Source organism: Silurus meridionalis, chromosome 29, assembly GCF_014805685.1.
Source record: "Silurus meridionalis isolate SWU-2019-XX chromosome 29, ASM1480568v1, whole genome shotgun sequence".
Taxonomy (NCBI): Eukaryota; Metazoa; Chordata; class Actinopteri; order Siluriformes; family Siluridae; genus Silurus; species Silurus meridionalis.
Genome location: NC_060912.1, coordinates 8,826,679 through 8,843,657, shown reverse-complemented (window position 1 = coordinate 8,843,657; position 16,979 = coordinate 8,826,679). Strand labels below are relative to the sequence as shown.

Here is a 16,979-nt window from a genome sequence, read left to right as displayed (position 1 = left end):
TACTTGGTAATCTTGTATTCCCCTTTGCTTTCTTTATTTTTCTCTCTCTCTCTCTCTCTCTCTCCCTTTACTTGTTCCTGTCTTCTCTTTCGGCTAGCCGTTTTGCTCGACTGGGCACAGTGTGGTGACGGGCATCGCCACTGCGGTGACTTTGCTCTTGCACTGTCTCTCTCTCTTTCTCTGTCTCTTTATAAGTCTCGTTTGCTTACTCGCTACACTCCCCCCCCTTTCCTTTGCCGTCTCTTCGAGCAGACTAATCAATCCCAGACAGAGTGAGTTTGCTCTCACGTGTGTGGCGCCTCAACAGATCTGAGTAATGGAGCCTGTGAGTCCTCTAGTGGTCACGACACTCACTACAGATGCAAGTTAATCTCGGATCATGTGAGAACACACATACGCAAAGCACACAAGGGAATGAACGCTAAGTGGAATTGGCATCACACGTGGGCACACACACACACTGCACTCTCGCAGCCTGCTGGGCATCAGCCTCGTTTTAAATGGAGGACGGGATGGTGCTGTTTCCGAAGGAGCTTGGCACTTTGAACAGGCATGGCGAGTGGGTGGAAGAGGGTGGTGCTGCTCTTATTAGAAGATGAGAGCAAGAGGTTGGTGGATGCTGAAGGTGGCTCTTCACAGTGGACGATCTGTTTCAGCTGGATGAGAAGGTGTTGTTTTAGAGAACGGTGCTGCTTTCCTCAGGGCAACCACGAGGAAAACAAGCAGTGTTTTCAGGAGACCTGAGAAAAGCACTGGCCTCTTAAATGCTAATGGGTTGTTTGGAGATGAAGGTGTTTGAAGGGGAGGTCAGTGGGAAAACAGATTGGTGATGGTTTATAGGGTGAAAAGATGGGGGGGGGCAGGTAGGTGGTTGCACATTTAGATGGAGGAAGCAGGTCGTTTCTCAAAAGGATGCGAGTTCAAATTCCAGCGCCACCACTGTTAGCAAGGTCCTTAACCCTCAGGTGCTTGTCTGTATAAATAAGATAATTGTAAGTCTCTCTGGATAAGGGCATATGCCAAATGCTGTAAATGTAAGAGGGTGGTGTGTTATGGCATTTCTAGGGGTGGTGTTTTGGTTTTATCTAGATAAATGCGGGGTAGGAGAGGGTGTGTGGACTGGAGATGGTGGAGTGTGGTCATGATGGGTGGTGCTGTTCCAAATAAACATTTAAATAAAGTGTTGTACAGGGCGTGTTGTCTTAATGGCTAGAGAATCAGCTGAAGAGAGGTTAGTACTTTGTCAAATCGAGAACAGAGGGTGGCATAATTTCTTTCACGAGACGTTAAGTGATGGTGCGGTTCATCCAGATGAAGAGTCCCAACAAAGTGTCCGCACACCTGCCGTGAGCAGCAATCACCGCGCTTTGTATAGAAATGCTCTCTATAGGGATCCTCTCTCCCCCCCCTCCGACCATGCCTTTCCTTTCTTCCTCCCCTCCCTCAGCTTCTCCTTGTGTTACGAAGGCGGAGCGACAGATGAAGGCGATCACGTTTCAGTCCCCCTTATCATTTAATAGCCTCTTCTTATGTTTGGCTGAGCCTGATAGGAATACAATTCGGGCCGTGTCGACCGGCTCGGCACACTGATGGATCGCAGTGGCTCAGGCGCATTTCACTTAATAGTACCTCCTGTGTGGACCCCCCACACACGCATACATACATCTCCATACGTGGGAATATAGCTTGAGGATGCCCTGAAGGTTTTGCACCCGAGGGACTTTGAGCAGGCCAATATATATATATAGTGACACTGTGCTAACTATAGTTTCTTTCTATACCCCTGGCATTGTTGCGTATGTTTTCAAGGTGGGAAAATAATGAACAATATTTTAAAAAGTGACACTGCGTTAAACAAAGTTGCGGTCCGCCACTCAATATGTTTGTGAGGATCCTCGGATGTTCTGCACATAAAAAGGATTGCATATAGTTGAAATTTCATAGTGCTTTTGCGAAACGGTATCCGTGTTGGTAACAGAAGACGTGAAGTAAACCGGAATTAAAGTGGAGGCCTGGTGAGAAGAGAAGACGCAGCCTAATATTCCCATAACTGTGCTTTAACCCATACGAGTTTATGTGTAACTGAAGCGTCGCCCGCAGCAGCAGGAATCTGCGGGGGCTCTCAGATCTGCCGAGGAACACCAGACTTTTATTTGAAGCGTTTAGGCTGAATTACCAAGCTTAACGAGACCACTCCATATCAGACTGATTATAATGTGCTTTCGCTATAAACTATATTCCGGGAGTCATTTTACCACCAGTAGCTGGCACCAAGTACCTTTCTCCCCATTAGTTCCTCTCTGTGATTTCTGTCTGTTCTCATTTTTTCCCTGTGTTAATTATGCCCTGCTGTAGCCAGGGCTTTTGGAGTACATAATACAGATTAGGATAGCTGAGTGAGGCTTGCTAATAGAGCCACCAATCCCAAGAAGTTGCACCCGTAGCTTTGCAGATACACCGGCATGATTTTAAAAGCAATGAAATAAAATTTTTGTACAGAAAATATCTTGGGTCAAAGAATTATGGTCAAGAAGGATCATGTGGTTGAAATAAAGGTCTCAGTCGGAAGTGGAATCCTGTGCAATGCTATGCATAGTCTCATGTTCAAGAGTGTTTTTTTTTGTTTCTTGGAACAGTCAGGTTTCCTGTTTAGGCCACGCCCACACTTCAGATTGATATCTGAAGGTTGATACCTGTGTTTGAGGAATGGAATGGATACTTAAAGTAGTGTTGTGTTACACTACCTACTGTGCAGATTTATGGATTCAAAGCATATTTATTTCTTGTTTTTGCTCCGAATTTCTCTTCGTATCTTCTCATATGATTGGTTGCTCCATTGCTTGTGACTGAAAGCTGTATATTAAATGTTCCGACTGACATTTCTTCTCAACCTGCTTCTGTTTAGGTTTCGAAAGTGAACGGCTTCTCGTTGAACGCGGCTGCTGCCAAAAAGTCGAAAGACTGCCGCCTACCCTCCAGAACTGTGAAGTACACGGCCACCGTGACCAAGGGCCACGTCACATACACCAAAGCGAAAGGAGAGCTGGTAAAGAAAGCCAAACTGAACCACAGCAAACATGCTGCTGCTGCTGGCGGCAATCAGCATCCAGCCAGCAACGGGCTTGGTGCCCAGCCCCCTCACTCAGGGAAAGTCCCAAGTGGCAATGCAAAAACCCGCAAACAGGTGCTGTTAACAAATGGGCTGCATGGCACAGCCAATGGGGGCGCCAATGTTCGCTTCAACGGGAGGATTAACGGACTCCATATCTTGAAAGACGACGAAATAGAGGATGACAGTCGGCAAGGGCGGCACGGTCTGCGCAATTCCAAACGCAGAATGGATTCAGGGCCGGAGGTTATAGAGCCTAAGTCCAAGGGTTTGTTCTCAGAGGCTAAAAAACCTAAATTGGCATCACTTCCTGTAGTGGAAACACGCAGCAAGAAGGTGCTAAACCAGGACAAGGCTTCGACTGCTCTTGCTAATGGGCACAGCATCACTGAAACGGCTGCCTCACCTACACCAAAAACAGGCCCCACGCCTGCTCCGGCCTCCCCAGCTGCCCCAGGCTCTGCCCACCAGAGCCCAGCCAATCCCGAGCCGGCAAGGCAACGGCCCAAACGGGCCTCCGCCGGGAGGCTGATGTTCATCCACAGGGCGCAGCAGAGGGTCAAGAGCTGGCACGCTAACTCTAATGCTAACACTACCTCAACCAGCAGACTCTTGAGAGGGTCAGAGCCTCAGACCACACCTCAGCGGGTGGAGCGGGAGCGTGAGAGGGAAAAGGAGAGAGAGAAGGAGCGTGAGAGAAGCCGGGCAGGCCTGGCAGCGCTGCCGGAGGCTCCAGTTTTTCGCCCTAACTCACGGGAGTTTCAGGACCCTCTGGTGTACTTGGACACGGTGCGAGAATGCGCGGAAGTGAGCGGGTTGTGCCAAGTTGTCCCGCCTCCTGACTGGCGTCCCGAGTGCAAGCTAAACGACGACATGCGCTTCATCACGCAGGTGCAGCGAGTGCACAAGCTCGGCCGCCGCTGGGGCCCCAATGTTCAGAAGCTTTCCTGCATCAAGAAACACCTCAAATCTCAGGGCATCAGCATGGAGGAACCACCAGTCATCGGTGAGTTTTTTCCTAAAAAGGGTATCCCTGTTCTGAAGTTACCTGAGCGCTGTGAAAGAACCAGGACTTATGAATATATTAATTTAAAATAGTGTTGCTTTGTAATCGTACACCACATAAGGAACATCACAAGCCAATCATGCAACTTTACCCCAGCAACCACATGTTAAATACAAGACTGCTGTCAGCTCTTGTTGTGAAGCAGTAACTCACTTAAATTGCCTGTCTTTTTTATTTGCCCCTCGGCATGGCTGAGCATTTATATGCTCCAGAAAGCTGCCCTGAGACTTAAAGTAACCTACTACTGTGTTTTCTCCAGGGCTTGCTGGTTATTATAGTTAGGATTTGGAGCCCTACAAATTCAGCTGTAATGTTGGAGGTGTTCCAGGTGGAAAATTAAACTGTAGGGTGTAGACTTCTGTTCAATATCACTTCTAAAGGTTTTAAAAAAAAAAAAAAAGCCAAACAATTACTTGCTATTCTTTTATATTTACATGAAGCGGTATAGGAAATGAGTTCTATCTTTACCTCTTAAACTGGAGACTCCTTTGAAAAAGGGAAGGATTACTATTAGTATACGTGGCATGCAAGAGTTTTTCACGGGGTTTCCTGGTATTGGGTTTGTTTGAATGATTAATATCCGTTGCTCATGAATAAGCAAACACTCCAGCGTAATGAAAGTCAAGGTGACCAATTTTAATCACAAGAATGCTTTGGGGCAGGAGTTTAGTTGATTTTGCAGAGCATCGACGTTTACTTAAAAAGGCTAAAGTAATGTAGGTTTTGTTCAGCTTTCAAAAGCTTATTTGTAATAAAAGCTCAAGGAAATTGGACTTGGCTCTTATTAGTAATATTATTTAGAGGTCGACAGATTCATCGTTTTTTTTCAGATTAATTGGCACTGATTGTTTGATTGCTGGAAATGTCCTTAAAATCCATACCGATTTCCGGCTTAAGGTTGTCATTACAAGAGCGGCCTCTGGGGGGGGGGGAATCACTAACTCCACGTGCTGTTTGTTTTTACACACGAGACTGCACGCTGCACGGAGAGCGCTATATTATATTCACTAAATATAATTTATTATTTGTTAATTATAACATCAATTATATAATCCTATTTATTAATATATTCATATTAATTATATTAGTACGAATATATTAATTATATTAATACAAATAATTAATATATTTATATTAATAGAATTAATATATTAATTTGAATAGAATTAATATGAATATATTAATTATATTAAATAATATATATATATATATATATATATATATATATTTTATTTAGCGCATTTTCATGATTCAGCACTTATTTTTATTTTTTCGTAAAAAAGTTTAGTATTATGCAAGTGTTATTTTTGTTTTTTTACCCAGTATTGACTGACTAATCGATTATCTGAAAGTACGATCTAGCCTAGCTATCAGTATCGGTCGACCTCTATTATTATTAATGGACGATCATGTCATCAGTTCTAGGATTAAAGAGCTTCAAGGTGAAGCATTTTATAATTTAAAAAGAAAAAGTTTGGGATAAAAAAAAAAAACCTTGATGTTTTAAAGGAGTTATCATGTTGAATCGAGGGTTAAACCACATATCTACAAAATATACTGCACGATTAGGAAAAAACACACCACTGTTCCTATACAGGAGGCTGCGAGGTAGATCTGGCACGCTTCTCCGAACTGGTCAGCGACATGGGTGGCATGCAGCGCGTGATGGATCTGAAGAAGTGGAGCCGTTTAGCCGATCTGCTCCGGATCCCGCGATCGGCTCAGGAACGGCTGGCTAAACTCCAGGAGGCCTACCTGCAGTTCCTTCTTTCCTACGACCAGCTGTCTCCACACGAGCAGCGTCGCCTCGAGCACGACGTCCAGGCCGAGAAGGAGATTCTGGAGCGCCGCCGGGGGCCCCTGGAGGGCCACTCCGAGAGTGGGAACGGCCACGCCCTGGCTCTTCCGCGATACGAGCCCAAAAACGGCCTTCACAGACCAGGCAAGGAGGCGGAGACGCAACGTAATCCTGGACGCCGACGACTCTTCAACCACGAGAAGAAGGAGGGATGTGTGGAAGAGAAAGGAAACGAAGGGGTTCTCAGCGACCAGCACAAGTGTATATATAAGGTGAGAGACACTGCTTTTGGAAAAGCTGCTGTTGTAAAACTGTGAAATGTGTGTTTGGCTTAGTTTGAATTTGGTCTGGAAAACCGAATCTGGTCAAAAGCTTGTATATTTTATTGATTTAGGTTTTCTTTTGTTTCATTGTCACTTTGCTGAAATCCAGCTGCAGCAGCACCCAGGCCACCAAACAAACTGTACACCAAACCTACACCTATACAGCACATAAAAAGGCTGTGGTTCGTGTGTGTGTGTGTGTGTGTGTGTGTGTGTAATTGCTATAAATGCTCTTATTTAAGTTAATTTACTTCGAGCTCAAGCTCTCTTCCATTCTCACATACACACACACACACACACACACACACACACACACACACTCTTTTATGTAGGTGTGTGTTTGTGTATCCTCCATGTACACTGTACCTGGCTTCCATCGTTAACTCCATTTTCTCCATTCTAATTGAAACCGTACGCCTGCTGTGCTCTCTCTCTCTCACACACACACACACACACACACACACACACACACACACACACACACACACACACACAAAGTTCTACAAGGTTTTTATTTCCAGCTCAAGTGCAGGCAGATTTATAGAGCGCTTCAAAAGCACCTTCTACTTTCCCCACTGAGTGTGTCTTGGGGAAGGTTTGTGTTAAACGTGATATCTCTCTCTCTCTCTCTCTCTCTCTCTCTCTCTCTCTCTCTCTCTCTCTCTCTCTCTCTCTCTCTCTCTCTCTCTCTTACACACTCACACTTGTGCATGAGAGTGGCTCCAGTTCTTTGGGCCCATGCTGGTTCCATCTGTTCCCCTACATCGCTATCTGTTCCATCTTGCATGGCACACTTCTCCAGTCCAGCATCATCAAACGCCGATATTAAAGACACGTGTAGACACTTACAAAGGGACAGATGCTAACTGTTCTAGAGTTCCAGATATTATACAAAAAATAATAATTTTTTACACTTAAACCCTTGACCTATTTTTTTTTTTTTTTTAGGCTTTGATAGTTCTACCGTAGGTGAATCATTTCCATTTGTATTTGTTTCCTTTAGCTGCACCCTGAGCTGCATTATCACTAATGGAGGGCCTCAATCTTTAGTTTTGAAAGTGTTTCACTCTTGTATTGCCTTTAATACGTTTTCTAAAGCTCCAGGAAAAGATCCGTCCTTCCCAAATGCATTTAATTGAAAGTGATTTAGCGTAAACATGGCTCGTTCGTTGTGACTCATCCGAACTTTAGCGATTGGCATTTTTGTGTGTGGAGTTTCCCAGCTGCCATGTGCACGGCGTGGCAAGGGAAAGCCTCTATGTGTCATCTGTTAGCTCCAGTATTGGGGTGGCGGGGACTAAACGAGGAAGTGGTGCTGTGAAGGATGTATTTCTGACTCTGTGTGCTTGTGTGTGGCCTTCCAGGGGAGATCAGTAGCGCTGACCACTTTCTACAGAATAGCCAGGAACGCGATGATAATGTGTTTCAACAAGGAGCCCAGAGCATCAGAGGTCGAGGTATTTGTTTGTATTTATTTATTCATTCATTCCCCACTACATCTGCATAAACTTAACCCTAATGTGATTTATTGTCTGTAATTCTCATGTTTTTTATTATATTATTACACAGTAATTATTATTAGTACTGCTACAAGCCTTATCATGCAATTATCGAATTAGAAAAAAAAAAATAATAATAAAAATCCTGCCTTCGCTGTGATTCAAGTTTTTTTTTTCTTGCTTCTTTCTTATAGCAAGAGTACTGGCGAATAGTGGAGCAGAGGGACTGTCATGTAGCGGTGCATTGTGGGAAAGTGGACACAAGCACACATGGGAGCGGCTTTCCCGTGGGCAAGTCAGAGCCTTTCTCAAAGTAAGAGCTTTTCCACTTCTGCTGATCGCTGATATCCTGATAATGTTTTAAAGAGTGAGAGACGTGTGTGTGTGTGTATATACACATACAATGTCAGAGACAGTAAAGGAGACACATGGAGTGAAAGCGAGAGAGAGAAAATTGAAGTAAATAGAGAGATACAGACAGTGAGAGATTGAGAGAGACAGAAATAGACAGACTGAAGACAGCCAGAGAGACAGAGAAACGGGCAAAACGAGAGATGTAGACAGAAAGAGATAAAGAAAAGGGCAAAATAAGAGAAAGACAAAAATCGATACAGAGAAACAAGCAAAAACGAGAAAAACACAATGTAACAGGCAAAACAAGAGACGAGGCAAAGAGATACAGAAACGCCGAAATGAGAGAGAGAGAGAGAGAGAGAGACAAAAGAAACAAGTAAAACAAGAGACACAGACAGACACAATGTAACAGGCAACACGAGAGAGAAACAAAAAAAGATGAAAGGAGAGAGACTAAGAAATAGACAAATTGACAGATTCACAGACATATGCAGATAGATAGATAGATAGATAGATAGATAGATAGATAGATAGATAGATAGATAGACAGACAGACAGACAGACAGACAGACAGACTGATGTTAAGAGAAAGGGAGTGTAACAGAAAGAGAGTGAGACAGAGAGACTCCGTCCTGGATTAGTACGTTTCCTGACTCTTATGATTTTTTTTCCTCTGTTTATGTAGACACGGATGGAACCTCACTGTCCTTCCTCACAACTCCGGCTCCATCCTGCGCCACCTCGGTGCCGTGCCCGGTGAGTCTCCATCTATCTGCTGCAAGTCTCAGAACTACGAGTGTGTGTTTTCTATTCATTTACTCTCTCTCTTTCTATCTCTCCTTCTTTCTCTCTCTCTATCTCTGTACAGGGGTGACTGTTCCCTGGCTGAACATTGGCATGGTCTTTTCTACCTCATGCTGGTCACGAGACCAAAACCGCCTTCCATACATCGATTACTTACACACTGGTGCTGACTGCATTTGGTAAGTGCCTGACTTTAATATCACATCAGAGAGGGGTTTGTGATTCTGAGGGCAATTAAAGGGGCAGTTTGTACTTTTTTAAAGCATAGGAGCTTTTAAAACGCACTTCACTTTCGCTAATACATTTATTTATTTATATATTTTATAAAACAGAGCACTTAAAAAATAAATAAATAAAGACAAAAATTCAAGAAAAAAATGACTTTTCATTTCGGATCTACAAGTTCCTGTTTTTTCAATCGTTAGTCCAGAAAGTGGGATTTGACACCAGTACACACACAGCTTACACTTACAAAAACAAACATTCCATATAACACAGTACTGAACTTTATTGTAAAAAAAAACAGTACTGAATCATGATAACGTGCTAAATTAAATAAATATCTCATACATATGCAAATGTAATATAGCGCTCTCCATGCAGCATACGGTCTCGTGTGTAAGAATCAGTGCTATCAGTGATTATATATTTGTTTTTTATATATATAAAATAATGTTTGTGTTTATATATATATATATATATATATATATATATATATATATATATATATATATATATATATATATATATATATATATACAATAAATATTAGAAATATGTCTGAGTAATTGCCCAAAGTGCTGAGAAGTGCCAGAAATCAGACCATAATGTATTTGGAAATGTATAGTTAATTTTATTCATATTAATGTCTTAGTAACTAGTAACACAAACTATATGCTAATTTTTCATTCAGTTATTTATGAGAAACTTCATCAATGACTAGTCATACATCCGATAAATGTAACTACAACGTTCGTTACATTCGACATGGGTTTCTAGATTCCGTGTACGGATTTAGAAATACAGCTGAAAGAGGGAGAGAGGGAGGGAGAGAGAGAGAGAAAGGGAGAGAGAGAGAGAACCTGACCGAGAAAGGCAAGAGGAGACAGGACTCGGCATCGAGGCATAACTGATCACAGCAAGTGTTGCTCCTGTGAGACTGTGCGCGTGTGTGCACGTGCACACGTGTGAACTGACTCATCAAATAAAAAAATTAAAAAATAAAAGCCAGTTGCTATGGTAGCACACAGCTGGCATGGAGTGCTCTCTTTCTCTAGTGACACTTGCGTGCGCACACACGCGCACACACACGCACACACACACACACACAGAGAGCTAACGTAGGGTTTCTTGCTGTGCTGTGCAGGTATTCGATCCCTGCTGAGGAGAAGGCTAAGCTTGATAAAGTAGTGCACACGCTGCTGCAGGCCAACGGCACACCGGGACTCGAGATGCTGGAGAAGAACATAATGGTGAGAGAATCGTACACACACACACACATTTACACACGAATGCCACATGCATGAAATACACACACCCGATCTAATTTCCACATTATACCAAGTGCAGTGTTGATGGACAGTATTAATTCATTAATAAATAATAATATAATGCCAAATACAACAATAATACCGCTGAATAATGATGAATAAAAAGTAAATAAATGCATTACAGGTAAAATGTAACCAACAGAATATTGTAGTGCCGTGTGTGTGTGTGTGTGTGTGTGTGTATAGATAAACCGACATTTTTATATCGTTATACTGATAATACCGATTATATTGTAGAAATAAATAAAGCACTTTTATAGTTACATTCACATTTGATAGTTTTTCGTTGACTGTCACTACAGAAAAAAGAAACGCCGAAAGCGGAGACTCCTTCCAAGACCTCACACTCTTATTTATAGATAAATATTATTTGTTCGTATTTTGTCCAACAGTAACGAACCAATAAACCACAGCCAATCGCAATATTTGTTCTTTTTGTTCGTGCTTTGGAGATTTGTGCTGATTCAGCCACAAGGGTAGTAAAGTCAGGTGCTGATGTTGAAGTGAGGAGGCTGATGATCCAAACAAACCCATAACTGACAACACATTCTATAAATATACAGGAATTTATTTGATCAATTAATCAATATTGGTAATTAATATTCTTGTGTGTGTGTGTGTGTGTGTGTGTGTGTAAGATCTCTCCCGAGGTTCTGAGTCGTGAGGGGATTAAAGTGCACCGTACGGTGCAGCAGAGCGGACAGTTCGTGGTGGTTTTTCCCGGCACGTTCGTCTCCAGAGTGTGTTGCGGCTACAGCGTGTCGGAGACGGTGCACTTCGCCACGCCGCAGTGGATGAACCTGGGCTACGAGGCTGCCAAGGTAAGACTCGTCTCTCTGCCCTCTGCTGCCACCTGCTGGACCGATGCAGTTACAACAGTTATAACTGTTTTAACTTCCTCCTCCTGTTTTTAACTTGGTTTTTTTTTGTTTTTTTGTCCTCCTGGGTCAGGATTTGAAATGCAGGCGCATCGCTAAGCCCTTCTCCATGGAGAAACTGCTGTACCAGATCGCTACGGCCGAGGCCAAACGAGAGAATGCACTTCTGCTAAGTGCAATCTCCTCTCTTCTCAAAGATCTCAGGTCAGTACCTTATTGGTCAGGGGGTTCACTGGTGGATGGAATCGCTTCAGTGTTTTACTAAAAAATGATAAGGGAGATGGATGATAGCAGGAAAGAAGTTTTTTGATTGAAAATATTAAATTAAAGTGCAAATCTGGAGACCACAAGCTTATATAGACTTCCTGTTTGTCTGTTTTATACTTGTGAATAATTGGATTGAATGTGTGTGTGTGTGTGTGTGTGTGTGTGTGCAGGAACATAGAGATGAAGCAGAGGCAGGATCTCTACGAGGCTGGTCTGCTCTCCTCTGCCCGATATGGCACTCATGACAATGGCCATACAGACAACAGGAAGAAAGCACGCAAATGGCCGGCTCTCGAGTCGTCCGAGAGACGCTGCCAGATGTGCCAACACCTCTGTTACCTGTCTATGGTAAGACTGCAGTTTCATTTCCTTTATTCCATTTGGTATAAAAAATAATATTCAGATTCATATATAAAATGATGAAAAACAATGCGGTGGTGAGGTGAATCCAGAGATGCACCCAAATGGTGTTTTTGAATGGCAGATAATTCAGTATTATTATTTGCTTAATATACGACATCGCTGTTGAATTCTGATTGGTCAGGAAGTCCAGTCATGTTCTAGAAGCTTCTGTGAGGGCATTCCAGAATTTATATAAATGTGTTCGTTCTATAATGGCCATTAATGAGTAACAGCGTAGACGGCTATTGCCCAGCTATAGCCTACAGTTCACATCAACATCATCATCACCAACTAACCGACACCTGCAGCACAGCGCCCAGAAGAACTCGCATATTCGGGTTTTCATTATTGTCCGTAGTATATAAGGATATTACAAAATATATATATGATATGTTCGAAAAGCACATTCCGAAAGCAATTTCAGATCTTGCCTTTTCCTTTTGAAGTAAATAATTCAATGCCACATTCAGGTTAAGGTGAAACCAGTTTATTTACCATTTGGGCCCTTGTATGGCTGCAACAATATTGGCCCCGTTTTCAGTAACGATACAGGAAAGTATCAGTAATGATAGTTTTTCCGGGATGAATGTTTCTAAACATTTTGCGTTCGGTTTCCAGTTGGCCGACGTCACACGCAATCTAGTGCCACATCTTCCCAGAAGAGCGGAGGTTATTATAACAGCAAGCGGATGAAACGGGGTGTTCAAAATGCACGTATGCTCAGGTGTCCACAAACCAGTGTACAGAAAGAACTGAGTACTGAACGTTGCGTGTGTTTCAGGTGGTGCAGGAGAACGAGAATGTGGTGTTCTGTCTGGAGTGTGCGCTGCGCTACGTGGAGAGAAACAAATCCTGCCGTGGACTAAAGATGATGTACCGCTATGACGAGGTAAAGCTCACCAGTCTCCTGAGTAAAAGAGAGCCTGCAGGGGGCAGCGCTGAGACTCGTTTGGTGATAATCGCAGTAGTGGTGCCCTTCGTGCTCGCTCAGGGGTTGTTGTTTTTTTCAACAGCTTCTGAGATCATCCAGCCGTGTGCTTCTTTTAAATTCAGAATTTGGTTACCCATTGGATGAGTAAATATACAAAACAAAAAAATTATGTTTATTTTGTGTGGTTTAAGGAAACATACATCCTTGACTAATCCTCTAATGCAGATGTGGCTCAGATGTGACCTTCTGACTCTGCATTGTGTCTCTCTTTTTTTTCCCCTCACTAAGGAGAAAAAGTATTGGCTCCCTCATGTCACTTTTGGTTAACCTCTGCCTTCACTGCTATACATTACTGTGTGTGTGTGGTGATGGTAACGAGCATTGAAGCACGTGGGTGAGCGAAGGCTGGTCCATGTGCTCCGATCCAACAGACAAGCTCTTTTAGCTCAAACTGCTGAAGAAGTTCATGCTGTTAATGCTCAAGGGGTCACGACTGTTTTGGCAGGAAAAGGGGGACCAACACAATATTAGGCAGTTGTCTATAATGTTCTGCTTGATTTTTTTTATATTTATACATATATGGTGATGACTTCCTGTGTTTCTTGTCCTCTTTCGCTGCAGGAGCAGATCAACAGTTTGGTGAATCTGGTGTGCTGCAAAGCCACGAAGAGCTCGTCACAAAGCTGCAACAGCTCCAGTCCGAACAAAACCCCGAACAAGCGTCGCCCGAGGAAGAGCGCCTCCTTAGAGCTGACTCTCACCCAAATGGGCAAAAACACCACAATGGCCATCTCATAAAAGAGAGAGATCGACTCTGCTCTAAACTTCTGAGATCTGCTTTATCCCAATCACACCTCTCTTTCTCTCAGTCACGCGGATCTCTGAATCGCGGATCTTCTGCCTCCTACAGTACGGCGACACTTGCTGCATGTGAGCGAGCGAGCTGCCTTTTTTGCACTAGAGCGAAAGAAGGTTTTTTGTTCCTTTTGGATTCTTTTTTTTTTGTTAGCATTAAGCAGCATGCTCTCTGGTCCGGTTAAAAAAGTGAGACAATTGTCGTCCTCTCTTCCGGACCCTTGTTTTTTTTTTTTTTTGTTTTTTTTTGTCCTCCCTCATCCTTGGCCCTGTCGACTGCATACACACACTCAGCCTGAACTGTGAATCGAGACATGTTGGTGCTCCTGTTTTTCTTTCTTTTTGTCTACTTTGTGTCACGATTCCAGAGACACGATGGCCGTTCGGCCGACCTGGACTGCTCCAATTTTTAGTTTTTTTATTAATAAATGAACACATTTGACCTCTTTGAATTAGTTGCTAAGACGAGGTAACACTTGAAAGCGGGATTTTTTTTGTTTGTTTTTAATTTGAAATATCGGACGCTTTGAACTGGACTGGGTGAGACGAGACGGTCATGACGAGCTCCTGCGCTGACATTAGCGACTCCCCCTTTAACTGTGCCTGATCTTTAGATCTTCAGCTAAAGGAGCTTCGTCTGATTCTTTGGTGCTGTTTTATTCGATTTGATTTTTATTGTTATTGTTGTTATTATTATTATTATTTCATTTTTCGCATCAATTCACAAAAGGTTCAAACGAAAACGAGTGCTATCTGCTTTCGGAGGCTTTCAGCTTCGACATGTGCAATCGTGTTAACATTCCACACTTCCTGTTTAATTCATCTGTACCAGTTAACATTAATTTTATTCATTGTTTTATTATTGTAATTATTATTAGTAGTCATTTTATTGGTTGTTTTCCCCAATTCATTTCGAATGATTTTAATTTAGAGCCGCTAGGCTAAGGGGGTATAATGTGAAATAGTTTTGTTCTCTTTTTTTTTCTTCCTTACTTCATTTTTTTAATATTCGATTTTGCAAAAAAACCCATCGACAACTTGTTTTTGTACATAATCTTGTAAATGTCTGTTTAAATACTTGAGCCTCTGCGTCGAGGTGCCAGGAAGAGGAAACCAGATGAAAAACACATGATGAAGAAACAGCCTTACTTTTTTCAGTTTCTTCATTCGACCGGAGAACGTGTGCGCTCGTTGGTCGTTCGTGAGAGAGACACCTACAGGGTTCCTCTGGCATTGTGGAGAAAATCTGAAGTGCTGCTTATATCACTGATAAAAAAAATAAAAAATAAGATATGGAGTAGCGATGCCCCTCCCACCTGTTTCCAGGTTACTTTTTTTTTTTTTTGAAGCTTTACTTTTTTTAAGAAAAGGGAGAAAAAACATCGTTTAAAAAAAAAAAAAAGTTTTTTTACATTTTCATTTCTGAAAATTCAACAATGTAGTAGCTACTCATGTTGCACTGAGCTTGCCAGTGGTGACTGTCAAGGAAAAAAAAAAGAAAAAAAACAACCCTATAATCTAGTTTGATGGTTGTCCTCCTTTCCAGAAGACTGAACTGTTTTAGGATTATTTAATAAAAAAACCAATTCAGGTTTTCCTTTGGTTTTGTTTTTAACAGGAATTATAAACTGTGTTGAGTTGTCAAGTTTTTATGGCCTTACTATGTATTTTTGCAATTTTTTCGGGGTTTTTATTTTTTTTCCTGATAGGTTGTATGAAAGATTTGCTCAACGTCTGGCAAAGTTAATTTATTCGCACTGCATCTCAGCTTTTCCAAACACACGGAAAGAATTCATGTTTGTTCTATTGTTTTTCTCTTTTTTTTTTTTTTTACTTTTCAAGTTTGTACTCAAGGTTTAATAAAAACTTATTGACAATTTGTAGCCTTTTCAGTTTGTCTGTGGAATGTTTTAGATACGATCTTTACTAAGAGTCATAGTTGAAGGGCTTCCCAATTTGTACCTCAGTTTTCATGAATGAACTTTGTCATTTTGAATAAATCATTTGCTATTATATAAACCTGTATATCATTTTAAATGAAATAGTCTGGGGTTTGGTCTGTGTTTCAGTTCATCCCAGTGGTGTTTGGTGGTGTTGAGGAGGTCCATGTTCTGTGCAAACCATTCGAGAGCCTCCACTCCAACCTTCACACATCATAGCTTCATTAAACTCCCTTTGTTCATTGAGCATTCATGAATGAACTTTGCGTTTTTTAATTAGTAGTGTTGTAGTGGTGGGGAACAGTTATGGCCACCTGGGTTACATTTAAATTTCCTTGTATATGGCAGACATCCTCATCCACAGAGACTTACATGTATCTCATTTAAACAACTGAGCAGTTGAGGGACCCAGATGTGGCAGCATGGTGCTGCCGGGATTTGAACTCATGACCTTCTGATCAGAAGTCCAAAATCTTAACAATTGCAAATCACTTCCCTTAAACAAAATATTAGGGATGCAATACCCTAACTGACCAATAGAGGTGCTTGAGCACGGTTCTTCCTGCAACCTAAAATACCTTTAAGTGTAATAATTGGTGTATGTACACCAATCAGGCATAACATTATGACCACCTGCCTAATATTGTGTTGGCCCCCCTTTTGATGCCAAAACAGCCATGACCCCTCGAGCAGCAACAGCATGAACTCCTTCAGCAGTTTAAGCTACAGGAGCTCATCTGTTGGATCGGACCACATGGACCAGCCTTCACTCTCCACGTGCATTAATGAACCTCGGACGAGCACGACCCTGTCGCCGGTTCACCACTGTTCCTTCCTTGAAGCACTTTTGATAGATTCTGACCACTGCAGACCAGAACACCACACAAGAGCTGCAGTTTTGGAGATGCTCTGACCCAGTTGTCTAGACGTCACAATTTGTCAAACTCACTCAAATCCTTACACTCGCCCATTTTTCCTGCTTCTAACACGTCAACTTTGAGGACATCATTGTTATTCATTTCATCAGTCATAATGTCATGATGTGCCTGGTTGGTGTTTGTGACAAATAAAGGTTGTTTTTCCAGTTAAACATCGATTTTTAAAGGTGTGTTTAAAAAAAAAGGCTGTTTTTCCATATCGGTTGCAGGTACGTATATAGTTTTAATTCTGAATATCCTGAAACCGAAAATTTGTGGGAAAATG

At 42.2% G+C, this 16,979-nt stretch overlaps 1 protein-coding gene across 3 annotated transcripts in view; it reads left to right on the top strand.

Moving 5' to 3' along the window:
• jarid2b (jumonji, AT rich interactive domain 2b) overlaps positions 1 to 15,715 on the top strand; it is a 103,211-nt gene extending 87,496 nt beyond the window's left edge. For all 3 annotated transcript variants that reach the window (XM_046843935.1, XM_046843934.1, XM_046843936.1), the window contains exons 7-18: positions 2,906 to 4,115; positions 5,773 to 6,245; positions 7,661 to 7,753; positions 7,990 to 8,108; positions 8,835 to 8,905; positions 9,018 to 9,132; positions 10,320 to 10,425; positions 11,142 to 11,324; positions 11,455 to 11,585; positions 11,819 to 11,996; positions 12,832 to 12,939; positions 13,603 to 15,715. In XM_046843935.1, the coding sequence (XP_046699891.1) occupies positions 2,906 to 4,115; positions 5,773 to 6,245; positions 7,661 to 7,753; positions 7,990 to 8,108; positions 8,835 to 8,905; positions 9,018 to 9,132; positions 10,320 to 10,425; positions 11,142 to 11,324; positions 11,455 to 11,585; positions 11,819 to 11,996; positions 12,832 to 12,939; positions 13,603 to 13,779 (2,964 nt within the window). In that variant the 3' untranslated portion in view covers positions 13,780 to 15,715. The remainder of the gene's footprint in view (positions 1 to 2,905; positions 4,116 to 5,772; positions 6,246 to 7,660; positions 7,754 to 7,989; positions 8,109 to 8,834; positions 8,906 to 9,017; positions 9,133 to 10,319; positions 10,426 to 11,141; positions 11,325 to 11,454; positions 11,586 to 11,818; positions 11,997 to 12,831; positions 12,940 to 13,602) is intronic.
• Positions 15,716 to 16,979: the final 1,264 nt, after the last annotated feature.